Below are 19,455 nucleotides of genomic sequence, written 5' to 3'. Positions count from 1 at the left end.
CTATTAATCCAGAACAGACTCCCTGAAGCTCATAGATTCTAACTCATACTGACAGCATCATGGCATTCTTGGCAGCAACCACATGTTCCAGAGCCCAGAAGAACCAATGCTCTGCTATGTTGCATGTGCTTCAGCTGTTTGGTCATTACACTGCTGATACTATTTTATAATCTTTGCTAATTAAATCAAGATCTTATTCTAATTGTAGAGTAGGGAGGAGAACAAGGGCTCTTTTCCAGTCAGCAGAGCAAAGGTGAGATTCCTAACCCACACCACACTGTGAAAGCATCCTATGCTCCTGCATGTGCTGGAAGACTAAATCACCGGTTTACCTCTCTTTTTCTCATGTTCTTTGTTCCAGCTTCTAATTTCTTTTTACCTTTTAAAATATTCGACATTACAATAATTTATTATACAATTTATGGTTAAACATTCTGACATTTTAAAGTTTCAATTATAGTTTCCAAACATGTATAAAATGACAACCAATGATACTTCTGTATTTGTCTGTTTGTTCACACATGCAGGGATTGCTCTTCTGTAGTCCTGGTTCACAGCTCTGCCTCGGCCTACTCACTGCTGGGATTACAGCTAGGCAGGACAGTGCTAGGCCTTATCTACCACTCTGTACTAAGTTTTAAAAAAAACCTGTCACTCAACATGCATTTCACTTACTGAAAAGCAGTGGAAGCCAGTAGTGAACTGGTCTGAAAATTTCTGTAGCAAATTTGTTACTTCTGAAAAAGCTCTGGGCTCACTGGTTATCTGGGAATGACAGGCAGGGAGAATACTCCTTACCAATGGGCTTCTCTTGAAGACTATTACAAGTTGTGTGGTTCTAAGGGCCATTTATTTTGCTGACAGACAAAACTCAAGGCCTTGCAATTTCAATATATATTGAATAAACAAATGAATTATTAAAAAATTAAAGATTTAAAAAATATCAATTAAGCAAAAAGAAAGTATCAGCTCCATTAGTTTACAGATTGAGGAGAAAGAGCAAATAAACTAAGATAAATTCTTTGGCTAAACACACTGACAAAGTGGACACCAAGACAAATAACACTGAAAGGGAATGTGGGGACTTCCAGCCAGAGTACTGCTGTAGTCAGACACAGTGGAGCACGGAGGCGCTTCATCTAGTGAAGTCTGCATCTGTGAGGGCAACTGCTTATAGGCCCTCTTTGTCTTACCTCTCTTCTTTCAAATCTAGTGGTTTCCAAATAACTAATCATTCACATTAAATTTAAAGTGTTAAATGATACCTTTTCATTTTCTGCTCTCTAAGAATGAATAACTGCATTCAGTTTAAAATTGACATAGTGTCTAGTGTCATGATTTTTATATAGATAACATGAAAAACATTTTTACTTATTAAATCACTTGTAATTTTTAGCTCCACACAATTATAAAAAGCCAATGTGAGGAAAAATATCATCATTTAATTAAGTAGAAATATACACTGTAACACATTGAGTATTCTACATGTATTAAGTTGAGGAAAAAGCATTATTTTTTCAGGTCTTCAAACTATGGTAATGAAGCTTTGACAGAATCCCAGTCTCAGAGACAGGGTCGTCAAGAAAGCACTGTAACATCAGCCTTGTACTATTTTTCAAAGGACATGTGTCCAAATTAAAAGAGTTCTATTTCAATTTGAAGCCTATTAATACCACAGCTAAATAACACAATACTTTCCTTCTTCATAAAGAACCAAAGCTAACCCATTAAAATTCGTATCCCTTCCAGGTGTAGTGAGAAACACTTGCAACCTCAACAGTTGGGAGGTAGAGGCATGGAAATTAGGAGCTTCAGGCTAGGCTGATCTACATGAGACCCTGACTCAAAACAAGCAAAACAAAAATCAACTAGCCAAGCAAGCAAACAAACAAATTGGACTATTCCACTTATCTGCTGCTCATTTGAGTTAACTACTTAAGAAAAATCCTTGTAATCCATTCTTTCATTCAAAACTTTCACTACAGTTTCATTTAGGAACTGTTTTCTAGCCACACACTGATAAGATTGCTGATGTGCTGAAACCGCAGCAATGTGTAAGAAACACTCTGGTTTTCCAGCAACACAAAGTTAAAACAAATCTTTAAAACACTTTGAGCTGTAATGGAAAACATAAACAAACACTAAATTTGAGAGAGTTGCTTTAAAAGTTAGATTACTTGGGGGCTGGAGCAATGGCTCTGCAGTTAGCATGAGCTGACTGACATGTGGCTCACAACCCCCCTAACTCCAGTTCCAGGTGATCCAACATCCTCTTTCTATCTCTGCAGGCACCTGGCATGGACATGGTTTGCAAACATGCAAGCAAAAATAGTCTTGTTCATTCAATTTAAAAAATCTAGAAAAATTTTAAATTAGATTGTTTTTCATCGACTTAATAACATACATGTACTAAAACATATCACAGCATTCAGTGTGACTATTTAAAAGCTGTACATTTTGACAGCCGTAATGAAGACTAGAATACAAAATGGCCCTTTATCAATATTATTTCTCTTGAAAAAGAACTATTTAACTATCAGGATGCCCAGAAAGACCCCAAAGTTCTAGCTCCCCTTCTATTTCTAACCTCATAGATTCTGGCAGGAACCTAGTGCCAGAAAAATAGGACGGCTGACCCTGGCGAGGAGACGGCGCAGGGCAGAAGCGAGTGTGGCTGCTTTTTCACTACGTCACATGTGGCTGTGGAGATGGTGGACGTGGAGCAAGTGTGAAGTTTAGTGAAGAATCATCCCACTGGCATTTAGACTGCTGCTTACTAAAACCACGGTATTAGGAATGCAGGCTTGGCCTTTTAGGCAAAGGGAACAGTGAAGAGCTATAAGAAGAACAGGGCTGTGGATGATTATGAGTACAAGACTGGACAGTCAAATGAAAGATGTCCTTAAGAAAGAAAGGGAGAGCTGTAGAATTGACAAGGGGTCTGAAGACGATGAATCTGAAAATTCTGCTGCCCTGTCAGAGATGTTCTAGAGAAACACTGCGTGGAGCTCAGCAGGTGGACACAGCGTTTGAGGACCAGCAGGAGGCTACTGGTAACTTAAGTTATACAAGCGTAAGTAAGGGCTGAGGTCAGAACATCAAATGAGTATTAACACATGAGGAAAAGGGCAATGGAAAAAGAGGAAAAAGAAAATCATCTAATGTGGGCAACATCATCTAACACAGGGAGACTGAGATGAACATGGGTTGAAAGAGGTTCTCAGGTGGCAATCTGGGGGCAAGTAAGACCGTGGGAGTATCCAACTTAGTCGGTTATGAGTAAAAGCCTATGGGAAATGTAGGAGGCAGCAAGTTATTTCTTATCTTTTAAAAATTTTCAAAAGGGAGAGACAAGATGGTGGTTTGTTGAGAAAGATGAGATGAAAAGAAAGGATTCTCTTGGGAACAAAGACCCTTGGACACTTCTTTGAGAAGACAAAAACTTAAGAAATGTGATGAGAGATAAGTAAAACTGAAATACTGAAGAAGTATGTAGTTACACGTGCAAATCAGGAAGGATTGGAAATCTGCCTTTGTGAGAAGATAAAAGGAGGTATTAAGTAGGAAGGGAGGAAAATTTCACAGTTTATGGGTGATGGGTGTCTGTTTTCCCCACATATTATTAGAATCACTCTGTTCAGGGCAGGGATGCTGGAAGGCAAGAAGTAGTCTTTTATGGGAATGTGTGCTAGGTGAAAATCAGTGTTAATAAATACATCATCTATGTGAAAAAAGAGAGAAGAGAAAACTTCTGTTTTAGAAAGTGTTTTATTAAGGTATTTATACTGAAAGGAAAATCAGTGAAAGAGAACGCAACTTATGGTAGCTTGTGGCAAACAAATAACTCAAAACCAAAAACCAAAGCAAAAAAAAAAAAAAAAAAAAAAAAAAAATCAAAGCCCTACAACAAAACACCAAAAACCATTTTCACTTAGAAAAGACTGCAAATGTACAAAGAAGCTTGCAAGTATAAACTGTTTCAAAGAACACCTGTGTCTTTTTAACCTAGACTCAATCACTGCTATTTTTAATACTTTTATCCAAACTATCACCCATGTTCAATTTTGTTGAGTGATTAAGAAAATGATCCCACCACTTTCCTCTTTCCAGTATGAAGTAAAATCTAAGTTCAGGCATGGGAAATAGCTGTCATGACTGAAAAGATTAAAAAAAAAAAGGAGAGAGATGAGTTTGTATAATCTCTGCAAAGACATGTTAGGACCATCCAGGATGAAAGGGCAATTCGTCTTGGAAGGGTGTCAAGCTTGAGGGGTCTTAGTGGAGATGCAAAGAGGTTAGTTATATCAGAAAAGGGGGAAAGTCCTGAAGCACCATAGAGGTCATAGGCACAGAGGTCCATGGCTTATTCTATCCATTAGAGCCAGCGGTGAGGTAAGAACACTAGAATGGAATCCCACCAAGTCTCCAGCTGTACTGCCAGCGCTCAAGAGGCCTGAGGCCAACTCCACAGCCTGAGAGATGAGGCCAGGCCTTGCCTCAAAGAAATAAAAACAAACAAGGAAACAGAAGCAGCTCAGGGAAACAAAACCAGAGGGACAAAACTGTTTAAGAACACCAGAGACAGTTTTAAGATACAGAGGACAGCCAGCTCAGCAGCAGTGGAATTTTTAGAATATACAAGGAAGGGCCCTGGGATCAATGTCCAGCACTACAGACGGAGAAGGATAGGAAAATACAGAAATAAGCCATAGATGATAGACTGAAACTAATCACAGCATTTGGTGACAGTTTTCAAAAACGATTTCATTGCTAGGATCTCCACAACAGGAGCAAAAATCTTGCCTATCTTTTAAAGTTTTTATTCCACCAACCTAATAAACTCAACCTTTGCCCTGTGAGGCTATGCCAGCTCCCAAAAGGAAAAACAAGAGATCCATGAATTAACAGAGCAGGGAGTTAGGAGGGCAGATGGCTCTTTGGGGTCTGGAAATTCTTAGTTCTGGTAACAGGATCTTATCACAGTCCTTTGATAACACTGCTGCCATTGCTTCTCTGCTTTTAAGTAGGTGCTATCAAGTACTCTGCTCAGCGACAACTTTGAAGGCCCAGAATCTCATTCCTAAGCAAAGAGAAAATGAGATGGCACTGAGCAGCTGTGCACAGTGAACTGCCAGGTGTGTGTGCCTTGTTTATCCTGTTCCTACTTGAATAAGCTGTCATCTGTCTCATTCAGTGTTATCAACTATTTGTTTGCCTAGACACTAAGAAAGTAAGGCACTAAACAAAATAGAAGACTTTTGATGTAGGATCTCAGCCATACCAAGTGAATTTCTAAGCCATTACAGAAAATAGAATAAATTCCAAAAGATTAGCTCAGCCTAAATTTGCTGGGAACATCTGTATGTAAAAGGACCCCAGAAACTATTTGATAGCTGTGGATATAAACTGATCTAATGAATCCTGATGTGATAATGAAGAAAAAAGAATAAAAAAGATATAAAAAAAGATATCTAAAATATTAGTAGGTTTAATACTTTAAAACATGGGTTATGTGTCCCAGGCTGATCTTAAATTTGCCATGCTGCCAACTGATGAATCTGTAATTCTTCCGACTGCCTCTGGAGAGCTGGGATGACAGGCACACGCCACCACACCTGGTTGCATGACTGTGCTAGGGATCCAATTCCAGGCTTGGTAAGTACTTTCTTAACTGAGTTTTAGCCTCAGCCCCAAAGTGTGCTTCTTTTGATAGAACACTGGGCATTACTTCCTATCAAGACAAAGGGAGGACAGCTACCTACCTACAGTATAGCTAAGTAATTTTCCAATGGAAAGGCTTTGAAAATGTTCTGAAGAGCTACTAATGTTGAAGAACCAGCGGTTCTCAGCCTTCCTAATTGTGCCCCTTTAATACAGTTCACCAACCATAAAATCATCTTTGTTGGTCGTTCATAACTGTAATTTTGCTGTTATGAGTTATAATGTTAAATATCTGATATGTGATGATCCCAAAGGATCACAACCAACAGGTTGTGAACCATGAACTTAGAAATTTAAAGAATTTAAGTTGTAGAGGAAATTGATTTTTTTAAACTGGTAAAAAAACAAATTAAGGCTCTATTGTATATTTTATTTGTAATTTTGTTATATCCCTAAGTACCTTATGAGTAATTAGCACATTAATATACCACACAGGTACACCAAAGTAATTTTTTAAAGTTTATTTAAAAATCTAATCATATAATAACAAATCCTTTATTATAGCAAGCTTGCAAGACAGAAACAGCATAAGAACAAAAATCCCCCAAATCTCTACATCTAAATACAAGCATTATCTGCATTTTGTTGTATCTTCTTTTCCCTAATGCATATATGCAAGTATTTTTTAAACAAACCATAGTTTTCTAAATAAATTCTGTATCCTGTTTTCAAAATCAGAAACATAAACAATATTCATGGTATTAGTCACCATTTAGAGTCATTTTTAATGTCTGCATTCTACTCTATCTTACAGTTAAATGTCTCTCTTTGAGTTTCTGTGGCACATGGGAGAGACCGCCAGGTCTTCCACATCTGAAGTAGGAGCTTCACCACTGAGCTACATTCCCAGCCACCTAGTTACTTTTCTGAAGAATAATTCTAGACATGAGGTCATTAAGTCAAAAGGATAAATACTTAAAGCCTCCTGACATGTGATGTCTAATTTTTTTTCTAGAAAGATAGTTATTATTTCAAATTCCTTGTGAAATTTTGGAACAGTTCACTAAAGAAAATTCTCAATTATAGTGTCATATAACAACACTATAATGTATGTTATTATAGTTAAAATTCATTAAAAGATAATAGAAACTTGTATAAATTTAGGCAACTGAAAACAAGATTTAAGATAACTACTTCAGATACCCAATTAAATAAAATTAGTTACTGAAATATCAAAACCACAGTAACTATGCAAAGGATCAAGGCATTATGACAGTCACAACAGTATTCTCTAAGCTCCTATTAAAAAAAAATTACGAAGTATTTTGTTTAAATACAAATTCTAGGATGCTGAGAGAAAGAGAGAGGGAGAGAAGGAGGGTTGGGAGGAGTAAGGGAGAGGGGGAGAAGGAGGGAGGTAGAGAGAAAGAGAGAGAAAGAGAAAAAGAGAGAGGAAGAGAGAAAGAAAGACAGAAAGACAGACAGACAGACAGAAAGAGGGAGGGAGGGAGGGAGGGAGGGAGGGAGGGAGTGCAGCACTTTCAGATAACATCCTTAAATATTCAGATGCAAACGTTTAATTATAATATAACCAATTATAATTGGTTTAATTATAAGAAAAGAGACAATTTTATATGGTACAGTACCTGGTTAGAACTGGCTTTTTCAAGTCTGTCAATCATAATTTCAAATTGCAAAGGTTTAATTTCCATTTTTCTGTTAAGTCTATTTAATAATGTCTCATCTTCTGAATCCATATCATAATCTGGTTGCTCGTTGTCTAGGTTAAAAGCTAGAAAAGAAAAAGAGAAATTCTTCAAATTGAGCTGAAATTATGAAGTTACATACTTAGTTTTAGAGACTATACAGTGACAGGCATATTGCTTTGCATATATATGGAATAAGAATACCAACCAAAACTACTTTTTAAAGTATTTCCCATATATGACAAAACATAAAACAGTAATTATAACAGATGAACATGCCAATGTGGCAATGACTACAGAAGAACATTAAAAATCTAGAATTAAGCTTAGCATACAGCACAAAATGTAAATCACTGACAATAAAATATAAAGTAAAAATAATTTTTAAAGATGTCAGAATAGCTGACTAGTTACAAAACAAATGAAAGCTAATGCCTATCTTACTGTAAAGCTAAGAATGACATATCACAACATTCAACATAAAAGCCCAGGTACTCTAATATATAAAAAGAAATTACAGAAAGAACTATATAGACAGTTTTAAATTTAAAATATCACAAAAACTAATTTAAAATAATTGGCTATAATAAATTTAAATTTTTACATATAAAACTTTGTGTCAAAGAACTAAGGAAAAAGTCCACTTTTCTTACAATTTCTCAGAAATACAAGAAAAACCCCAATACCTTTAAAAAACTGGTCAAGAGTTTTTAGTGGAGAATAAATACCAATGTACTTTTAAACATGCAAATCAGACACACACACACAGTATTTTTCAGTCATCAACTAGACTAAGATTTAAAAGTTGCTAGTAAGCTATTTTGGACTGTGAGGAGGAAATTATAAGCTGGTATTTATCAATTAAAATATATTCTCAAACTTGTTAATTTCAGTAACATAAATTTATATAGTATTTAACTTATATTGCATCCCACATAATAAAGTTAATAAGTCAGGAGGTTCTAGTTATTGGTGAACTTATCACACACTATTCTATACTTATGATTAATTTAAAAAGTATACTCAGTTTGTTTTAAAAACATAATTCTTACCTTTTTTATATTAATTAAATGATTATCATTTATTTACAAGTAAGCTTTCAAAAAGTCAATCTATTTCAGATCAGACTCAATGAGAGATGTTATAGATCCTACAAACTATACAGATTACTCAACACTACTCTTTCTTCCACAAAGAAAATGCCATTTGCAGCTGCACACAATGATACACCTTTGGTATACAGACTAATGACAGTTACCCAGGTATCTGATACAAGTCGAAGCTATTTTTAAAGAAAGACTTGCCTAAATGCTAAGCAGCAGTAACTCAGTAAACAAAAATTCCCACAGGTTCAGGGGCAGAGCTATATATAAAAGTGCATGACCATCTGTGCACACCTACCTACTTACTACCTACCTACCTATCTTACTCACCTCTTTCTCCTCCACCTCCTATCTGCTCTACCTAGATTCTATTCTGGCAAAAGCCAGCACCCCTGCTTGTGAGACAGGGGAAAGGACAAGAAAAGCTGGGAAATAGTTTAGAGAGATTAATGGTGACGATTGACAGACCTGACAATATGCTAAATCAGACCCAGGGCAAAGACTGGCTTACACCAGCACCCCTTTACTCTAGCATTACCACTGTCCTTATTTGAAAACTGTACAAGAATCCTTAGAGATTCAGACTTCATGCTGTTTGCCAACCAGCTACATGTGTTTCAGCATTCTGTTTACTGCATACTTGGGTTCTTTATGTATCAGACAAAAAGCTGTCACTGCTTTCATCATACTTACATAGCTCTACACAGCACTTGGGGTAAAATGAGTACTAAATGCTGTTGGCTAAACCTGTATTTGATAAATACTGTACAAAATGATTCTTTTAAACTATATAAGCAGAATATTTTAAATTTATTGACACCTCAGTTTATGAAACCCGGTAAACATTTTTTTTTCTTACTACATAACAAATGATAAAAATAATGGGTTAGTGTTCCAGGCCCCTATACATAAGAAAGGGAGGTGGAAATGTGAGACAAAAGAGCTGGAAATGTGTTGATATAACAGATTGACAGAAAGTATTGACAAAATATTCCTGTACCTAAGGCTCAGAGAACATTAATGAAGAGGGGGAGAGAAATACTGTAAGAGCTTGCTGTGAGATGTGTCTCCTAGGAATGTCAGAAGCTATACCCATAAAGTCACATCAACGTGATTGCCCAAACATGAGCTGAACAAGCACAACAACAGACTGCCAAATAGATGGGGTGAAGCCCATGAGGCTTTAACCCTGCAGGCAACTAAGGAATGCTGGGAGCAGGAGAAACAGGCATTCCCAGGAAAAGCACACCAATTAGTTGCCCAGTGGCAGTCAGCCAGCCCTGAAAACATATATACAGGTACCATAATATGGACTGAACAGGTTTTATTTGGGAATACCTATGCATATACATAAGCATACATGATTGCAATAACAATTAGTGAAAAAGGAGGCCTTGAATTTCAAGAGAGTAGGGATGAAATATGAGAGGGCTTAGAGTGGGGAAAGGAGAGAAATGTTGTAACTAGATCCTAATTCAAAGAATGAAATTTTTAAAAAGGCCCTGACCAGTGAATAAGGGTTATGTGTCTTCCTGCGTGTAGATTTCCTGTGGTAAAAGCCTATCAGCAATGAACAAAAGGAGAGGATTTAAAGGTGTGAATAAGCACACTGAGAAGGAAAGCCAAAGTGGGAAAGAAAGCAGAAAATTCCCTGCGGTGTCCACCAAGAAAGTGCGGTTACTTTCTGTAAGAAGAGCAACAACTACTGTATGGGAAAGAAATTAGGGTAGTCTCTTGACAGAATATATGATGTGTTTATATGCTGGCTGGCGTTAGCTTAGGAGATACATGCATAGTTTAGCCAGGAATGCCTTTCAAAGTTATTCAGCATTATACCATATTCATTTCCAAGTCTCTAATAAGCTCAGCAGCCTAATGGAATGAAAACACATAAAACTAGAAAGACCAGATTTCCAGTAGCTGAAATATGATGAGATGGTTTCAGATTAAACAGCTAGCTAAGCATGGTATAAAATGAGTAGAATCCAATTCAAAGGAGCACATAAAAAGGACAGGCAGTGGCTGTCTTCACAGTATCATTATCAAAATGACTGTTAACTACTATATAATATCATGCTTATTACATGTTGTATGATACAGAGAAACATTCTTTTCCTCTGTCTTTCCTCTCCAATCTCCAGGAATTGTAATACTAGCTTGGTTTCTACCCCCTTCACAGTTTCCTCATGACTTGTGGATCTGGGAGAACTTAAATGGGTGTACATTTATTTTCTTATGTCCTCTGTGGTGATTTGAGTATATTTGGCCCATGGGAAGTGACACTATTAGAAGGTGTGGCCTTATTGGGGAATGGGTGGCCTTGTTAGAGGAAGTGTGTCACTGTGGAATCAGAGCTTTGAAGAATCATGTATACCCTCAAGTCTGGCCAGTGTGCTGTCTAATCTTCTGGCTGCCTTCAGATCCTTTAGCAGCATTTCTACCTGCAAGCTGCCATGTTTCTCACCAAGATGATGAACTAAACCTCTTACCTTCTAACAGTACTAATTAAAGCTATGTCTATTTATCAGTTTTTAAGTAGAAAGGGGAAAGGAACAGCACTTTGTTCAATACAGTATTTTAAGCAGTCAATATTTTCTGCTACTTCTTTTTGTTTGACACCAAAACATTCTATTTCTATAGTTTATTTTCCATCTCATGGCCTTTCAATCTCTAATACAATTCTCACCTATTCAGTCTTTTTACTTACACAAGAGTGCAGCAGTATGTATAGCGTAAGTATTCTCTGACATACTAAACATGCTATCAGAGTACTTAGAAATCAAGGCTTTCCAAAGAACAAACCCCAACCAATCAGGTCTCTACTTACTTGTGAATTCAGAACTCTTTACACAAACCGTTTTTATATTTATAGATGTCTACCTTGCCCTGGACCCTTCTTCTGCTGAATCTGACACACTTCCATAGGGAACTGCACCGTAGATGTGCTCACTCAAACAGCCAGAGTCTAAAGTATACACAACAGATTTCCTCCAACAAAAACACGAACCTAAGTTAAATAAGGCAGGTGATCATGAGGCTTGTCTTAAAATCCCATTCTCATAAAAGCAAATGGCAAGTCATTAGAGCTGATGAGAATGGAATGAAAATAATAAATGTTTCAGAATTAGCAGGGAAGAGAACACTGAAATACACAGTACAAATCAGGAGCCCCCTTCCTCCTTTGTATGTAGGAGTTAGCTAAAATCACATTTCCTTCAAAGGGATGAGTATGAGTTTGAAAAAAATGACTGGTTGAAAAACTTTGATAGAGATAGACTTTTCTTCTTTCAGGGTAGCTAAAGAAAGAACCACTTTCTGCTCAAATATCAGCCTGAAAGTTAATTTATAAAGGCTGTTTCAGGAAACTGTGGCCTCAAACACCAGCTACATCAAAGACAGGCTGAGGTGCCATCAGTGGACGTTTAGCACCTTCATGGAAAAGCAATGGCTTTCTGTAAAAGCAGGATACTCCTTTGGCCTGCTGTACAAGCCTGACAATCTGAGATGAACGCCTAGAGCCAGTGTAAAATAATAAGAAGAAAACTGACCCAAAAAGTTGTCTTCTGGCCTCCATATTTGGGTTTTGACAGTTATTCCCTCTGAATAATAATTTTTAAAATAATTTAAAAATTTACAAGTCAACACAAATGTTCATAGCAAATTTATTCACAGTACCCAAAAATGTCTTCTAGTGGTGAAGCAGCAATGGGCTTACAGTCCCAATGTATAAGACCAAATTACTGATACATACCAAATTACTTGAAAAATTGCAATGGAATTATGCTGACTTTGAAAAATGTCAATTGTACAAGTCACATAGTGTATATTCCATTTATATAACATTCTTGCAATGACAAAATTATAGAGCTAGACAAAAGATTAACAGCTGTAAATCAATAAACTTATGTATCTCATTAAATTTTCATAAGAATAAAATAATATGCACCTATCATAATGCCAACTACTGAGCAAGCATTCAAGAAATATTGATAGCTCCTAATATTTAATTCTACATCATTAGTTGATCAAGACTATTGTCTAATTTTGCAGAAGTGAAGTAAATAAAGTACAATACAATGTTACAGCTCATTTTAGTATTGATGCCCATTATAATGAATATACAGAAATCACGGTTTTTAATTAAATATGCTAAGTCTCAACTACAGCAGGAAATAATACTCTATTGCGAAAATAATGACCCTGTCTGTCTCTCTGTTGGCAAAGACAAATCTGAACTCTATTTTTAGGGGCTCCAAAAGGCATGTACATGGTATACAGACATGCAGGTCAAAATGTCCCTACATGTAAAGTAAATTTTTAAAAGATTTTAAATGATACAATTCTAAGTAGTACCCTCTGTAAATGAGATATCATTTATTAACCTCATCGTCAATAAGTAATAAAATGAGAGAATTGTATCTAGTCAGAGGCAAAAATTTACATTTATATGTGTATACACACACTCACAACAATGTATGTCCAATTTAGCTATAATGGGTGGTTTACTACTTTAATAAAAACATATTAAACACTAAAACACATAAATACACTGGCCAGCTGCCTCTAAGTCCTCACTTTTTACCATCATGGTCACTCGTCTGTATGGCAACAAGCACATTCACAATGCTGTTCATCCACCTTCAGAAGCACCTAGCATGTTCTAGGCCAGCATCATCTCCCTGCCCTTCCTTGTAATGCTGCAGAAACTGCAGTGAAGATATTACTGTTGCAGAGTGATGATGAAACAGGCATACGGTGTCCAGGCTTTCAAAGATGACCGCTTTCTATGTAAAAAATACCTGAACAGGAAACCTAGTGATTGCCAGGGGTTTTTCTGCACAAATACACCTTGTGGTTACCCAGCTTAGAAAAAAAAATGTTGTGTGGAAATGTTAGGGAAAAAATTTGTATCCTTTGAATTACTTTGACCTATCTATTTTAGGTTTCTCTGTAAGTCACCTTTTACTTGTATTACTCACAGTAAACAAGTCACCCTGAGGAACTTCTGAGTGATTTCTCTGTAATGAACTTAAGTCACCACTGGGTACTGAAAACTACTGATTAGCATCCCTTCCCAAACAGTCAGGGTGTGTGTGTGTGTGTGTGTGTGTGTGCGTGTGCGTGTGTGTGTGTAGGTTAGGAACAACCCCTCCTGTTTTCCTTTCCTAAGAACTATCAGGCAGAGCAATTCCAACAAGGAAAGAAGGCAGGTAGCAGAGTTCAGAGAACACGCTGACAATGCAGAGGGGAAAAGAACCTTACATTTACAACAAAGCAAGCAGATCATCAAAACTTAGAAATACATTTGTGAAACACATACCTTGCACACTAAGATAGCTAGAAGCCACACCAAAAGAGAGCAAGAAACATCATGTTTGCTAACAGCCTCAACAAAGTTGTTGGTAGGAATGCACAAAACCATCTCAGTGTGTTTACTCAGAAAAACTATGTATACTACTAGTCATGTATACAAACCCTCCTCTTTTCAAACCTAAAGAGCAAGAATAGGATTTGTGTTTTGTATTTTGTATCTCATCTTACTACCCAACAGAGCGAAGAGTGGCTACCATGTAAATTGGGTTGGATGATTTACAGTTCTTCTTTAGAAATGGAAGCTTGTGGTGGAAAAGAGGTTTAAAAAAAAAAAGTCATAAAAACAAATAGCCCCTAGAGCCCAGACGTTCAAAGAGTGACTGATGTAAGTCTTTCTTTTCATGTTTAGTAGAAAAACACTAGGTATGTAAAAAAAAACTTTGGAATTAACTATGGTCACTAATACAATATGTAATAAAGGGAGAAAAGGCAATCTTAAAATTTGTCTTGCTGTGCTCACTCATTCATGGAATCCAGTTGGAACTTTTAAAAATTCTCTTCTCCCTACCACCATTTTCACTGAATGAAATACAGAGAAATGTATGGAATACAGAGTATGCCACCCCAAAATACACTACACTGGCTAGGCATTCTCTGACCCTGAGGCCTGTGCTCAGCTCACCAGGGCTCTTAGCCAGTTTCTGAGCATGGAAACTTATTCCCAGATAAAGATACTTGGAAAGCAGCAGATTCAAGAAGAGATGACAACCTTCCCTTTGATTCCTCAAAGCAAACAAAGCTCTCATGTGAAGACACCTCACCAAACAGGAGATGGAGAGCAAGATGGCCCAGAGTACGGCTACAAACAGACCTGTTATCCGCCTTTCATTTCCCATTACTTCTTCAGAATTGCTATTCTTTGTTCTGAATAGTACATCAGTTCCTGGACACACCTATTTTTTCTGATCTTCACTTACCTATGAGGTTCCCCCATGCAGCTGTAATAATCTGTATGCTTCTCTTCTAATAGTGTCTTTTATGTGGGTTTAATCCCCAGCCCAGCCAGAATACCCACGTTAAGGCCTTATTTTCAAAAAAGCAAGGAAGTTAAATAAAGACTGACATATGAGTTTATTTATGTGTTGACACAGCAAAGTTATGTAATCTAGAGCTGAAAGACCACATTGTACAGCTCAGAAACTGGTTAAGAACCCTGGTGAGCTGAGCACAGGCCTCAGGGTCAGAGAATCACTGGCATTTTAATAACACACAGAAGATGAATCACATCGTTCTAGTCTTACCTGCAGCAACGAACGTCTTTAGAACATCAAAATGAAATAAAGACAACAATATGTCAAAAGACAGTGTGATGGATTGTATATCCTTGGTCCAGGGAGTGGCACTATTAGAAGGTGTGGCCCTGTTGGAGTAGGTGTGGCCTCGTTGGAGTAGGTATGTCACTGTGGGTGTGGGCTTTAAGACCCTCATTCTAGCTGCCTGGAAGCAAGTATTCTGCTAGCAGCTCCTCTGGCACCATGCCAGCCTGGATGCCACCATGTTCCTGCCTTGATGATAATGAACTGAACCTCTGAACCTGTAAGCCAGCACTAATTAAACATAATCCTTCTAAGAGTTGCCTTGGTCATGGTGTCTGTTCACAGCAGTAAAACCCTAACTAAGACAGATAGTTTTTGTTTTATATTGAACTTAAATATTTAAGCTTACAAATTATATTTATTAACCAAAGACAATACAAAAAGATTATCATGGACTGGTGAGATGGCTCTGCAGATCAAGGTCCTTGCCTTATAAGCCTGATATCTTGAGTTAGAGCCATGTTAGAAAGTGAGAACTGACTCTACGAAGTTTTCCTCTGACCTCCACACATGTGCTACATTTCCAACATTTACCTAAATTATAGTAGTTTTAAAAAATCGTATTAGTCAGGCTAAAGAGCTCAGTGGTTAATTAACACTGATCGTTCTTCCAGAGGACCTAGGTTCAATTTCCAGCACTCACATGGCAACTCGCAACTGTCTGTAACTCAAGTTCCAGGGGATCCAACTCCTTCACACAGACAGGTCAAACACCAACGCACACATTAATTAATTAATTAATTAATTAATTGAAATGTATTAATCACATCCATCTATTTCCTAAATGATTATCCATGGAAACTACTTTTTAAAACCCCTTTAATTGTAGGCAACAAAGTAAGTCAGAAACACAAGTATATCTTGTCCCTAAGGCTTGTCTTTAAGCACTTTTAACAGTACTTTCTAAGAGAAGCATGTATTTAAAGACTAACCAGGCTATATCTCCTATTCAAATGTCTAGTTCTTTCTTATGACTTTTAAAGCCATTATTACTTCAGTTTATCTGAAAATATCTGGCTCCTCAAATACAATACATATGGCAAGCTCCCCTTGGAAGCAAGCAATATATCAATACTATAAAACACAGAGAAAGTGAATACAAAGGCATTCTAGAAATAGCAAAAGGAATAAGGAAAGGAGTGTATTTAACCACAAAATATAAATTGAGACTGGGCAAGAGGCTATGTGACCCAAATCTACCTTTACAGCAAAACCAGTGTCCAGGACTACATAGCCAAAGAAGCTGATGAGCATATGTTTAGAAAGCAGAACTGAAATTCTGTAAACATTTACTATCAATAAGTATTATATACCCAAATCTCACATAAAGTAGAATACAAGAGTATCTGCATAAGATCCCCCCTCCCATTTACATGGTTATCAACACAGTCTTAAAGCCAGTGTTTCTCGAACTTCACCATCCACTAGAAACCACATGGAGGACTTGTTAATAATGGGAGCAATCATTTATTTGCAATGTGGTAGGTCTAGAGTGAGGTTTATAAGTCTGTATTTCTAACCCCCAAGTGACACTAAAGGACACTATTCTGAGAACCACAACTCTAGTGCACTAAAACATCAGAAATATTGTGTCTGTGTCTGTACAATACACTGAACCTCAAGAATTTGTAAAATTTTCAGGTCCAAGGGGTTAAAAGAACTTTTAAAGGTAGCTACTGAAAGCTAAGAGAAGTGCCTTTGCTGGGAGCTCTCCGAGGTTCTGAAACAACACCCGAGCCTGCCTGAGAACTATCAATCAAATAGCTCTGAAGGAGTAACCAGGACCTTTAAAGTGACTCCCAGATTTCTTAGAGTTATAAGACTTAGCCAGAGATAGTGTTCATACCTCTCATCTCTAAGCTACAAGGTAAGTGAACTGAAGCCAAGTTCAAAGTTATTTCTACCATGTTGCGCAGTGAAATCCAACCAGTCGCTGATTGATTCTTCAAAAACTCTATAATCAGGATGATTCTTGGTCTTTTTGGTCAGCCAACTACCCACTTCCAAAAACTCATTATATATAAATAAATAATAAATATCACTGGCCAGGAGTAACAATAATGAGCAAGTTGGTAACGTTAATTCTTTTACTTTTGAACTTGCAGCCTGGTAATGTGGCAAAACAAGGAACACCTGCTGCCCCTTTCCTTTTCCGAAAGATGCTGGGCTGCCAGGGCTCAGTAGTAGAGTACTTGACTGGCACACATTGAACCCCAGGGAATACTAAGAACAGAAGAAACTGTCTTCTCCATGGATGTGGACACCAACTGGTCGGTCTCTCTCTCTCTCTCTCTCTCTCTCTCTCTCTCTCTCTCTCTCTCTCTCTCTCTCTCTCTCCTCTCTGTCTCTCTCTCTCTCGTTGCTTTGCTATTCAAAAGAAAATTCTGTGAAGGATAGTAATAGTTATGAAAAAATGCTCCTAACATTTGAAGGCACTCAACTTCATAAGAAATATATGTTATAATGCTACCAAGAGAAACAGAAGCCACAGGTACCAAACTAAGATAAAGGATATCATTACAGGAATCTAAAACTGGTTGAGAGTTTACAGGGACCATTTGTACTACTTTTCTCTAAATTAAAAAAAATTCTATTTCTGAAATAAAGGATTTAATAATTTAATTTTTAAAATATAGTGATAGTTTAGGCATGACATATACTGGGGAAAAAAAGCTACTGCGCTGAGAGCAGGAGAAACTGTTTTCTCCATGGACAAGAACAACTGGCTATCCAGTATCAAATGGTCAGTCTGAAAACACGTATATAAGTAATAGTATATAATACAGTATCTATTAAATACACACACATATATATGATATATAAGTCTATAATAAAATAGTATATAAGATGTATGCATTTATAACTATATATGCACACGCATATACATATATGCATGGAACAACAATTAATGGGAAAAAGGCCATGAATTTGAAAGAGCAAGAAGAGGTATATGTGAAGGTTTGGAGGGAGGAAAGTAAAGGAAAAAATGATGTAATTATAATTTCAAAAAGTAAAAGAAAAAATGTACTATACCAAGGTATATAGTTTCTTCAATAAATAGACCAAACATTAAAAGCAGTATTTTAATTAGACAACCCCCCCCAAATTAGCATTTTCAGGTTAATATAAAATGGTAAAAATCTCCAAGAATACTATATTTGAACTTTTCTGTCAAATAGAATCATGCTTCTATGACATTCATTTTATTCAAGATTAGTCACTAAAGCACAACAGAAGGCTAGAAACAATCAAGTCTTCTTTAACAATAAACTAGATGGGAGGGGTGCACACACCAAACAGGATTATTAAAAAAAAAAAAGAATAAGGACATCCTATACATGCCAATATATTTCTAGGGCTGGAGAGATGGCTCAGCGGTTAAGAGCACTAACTGCCCTTCCAGAGGTCCTGAGTTCAATTCCCAGCTACCACATGGTGGCTCACAATCATCTGTAACAGGATCTGGTGTGTCTACAGTGCATGCATATAAAATAAATAAATATCTTTTTAAAAAAAGATCAATTTCCATACTACAGTCTTTTTAAAACTACTTTAACATAAAAAAGCAAGGTGTAGAAAAATCATACAAGGAACCAGAGAGGTAGCTTGGTGGTTAAGAGTGCTGGCTGCCTTCAGGTGACCCAGGTTCCATTCCCAGCAGCCACAAGGTAGCTCACAGCCTTCAATAACTCTAGTCCAAGAGGATCTGACATCCTCTTCTCGCCTCTCTGGGCAATGCACACAGATGATGCACATTCACACATATAGGCAAAACAGTCAAACACATGTGTGTTTGTGTAATAGATTTTTAAAAAGAGAAAAATACACACAGGGTATAATAAGAGGAACAAAATAAAAAGAACCACATGCTTGAGTTTAGGTGAGAAGATAAGACAATAAAAGAACTGATAAAGTAGCTCACTGTAAGAGTGGCTGCAGGGCAGGCTCAACACACGGGAGATTTGCTTCAGAGTGCTGTGTGTTTGTCTTTAAAGAGTCAAAATGATCTGGTCTATTTAAAGTCATATTCGTGTATATAAAAACCACTTTGTGTTTTAACAGTTCTAGGTCGTGGCCCCTATTTACTCTCTGACACGCTCATATTTTCCCTCTAAACTATCATCATTCTTGTTCACTCTCCAGTTTGGCAGGCAGAGAATGAGAGCTGAAATTCTTATCCTGACCGAGGTCAGGCAGCAAGTGATAATCATAAACTAAACCCAAAACCAACACACACACAAGAATAGAAATATATTAGCTTCTCATATAGCATACATTTCAAAAATCAAGATGTAT

General features: G+C 37.0%; 1 protein-coding gene across 2 annotated transcripts in view; it reads right to left on the bottom strand.

Annotated features, from left to right (window-relative positions):
- Epc2 (enhancer of polycomb homolog 2) overlaps positions 1-19,455 on the bottom strand; it is a 101,193-nt gene that overhangs the window by 31,280 nt on the left and 50,458 nt on the right. For both annotated transcript variants that reach the window (XM_006498011.3, NM_172663.4), the window contains exon 3: positions 7,308-7,453. In XM_006498011.3, coding sequence (XP_006498074.1) covers positions 7,308-7,453 — 146 coding nt within the window. The remainder of the gene's footprint in view (positions 1-7,307; positions 7,454-19,455) is intronic.

This window comes from Mus musculus, chromosome 2, assembly GCF_000001635.26.
Source record: "Mus musculus strain C57BL/6J chromosome 2, GRCm38.p6 C57BL/6J".
NCBI classification, from domain to species: domain Eukaryota; kingdom Metazoa; phylum Chordata; class Mammalia; order Rodentia; family Muridae; genus Mus; species Mus musculus.
This window is presented reverse-complemented; position numbering and strand designations above follow the sequence as displayed.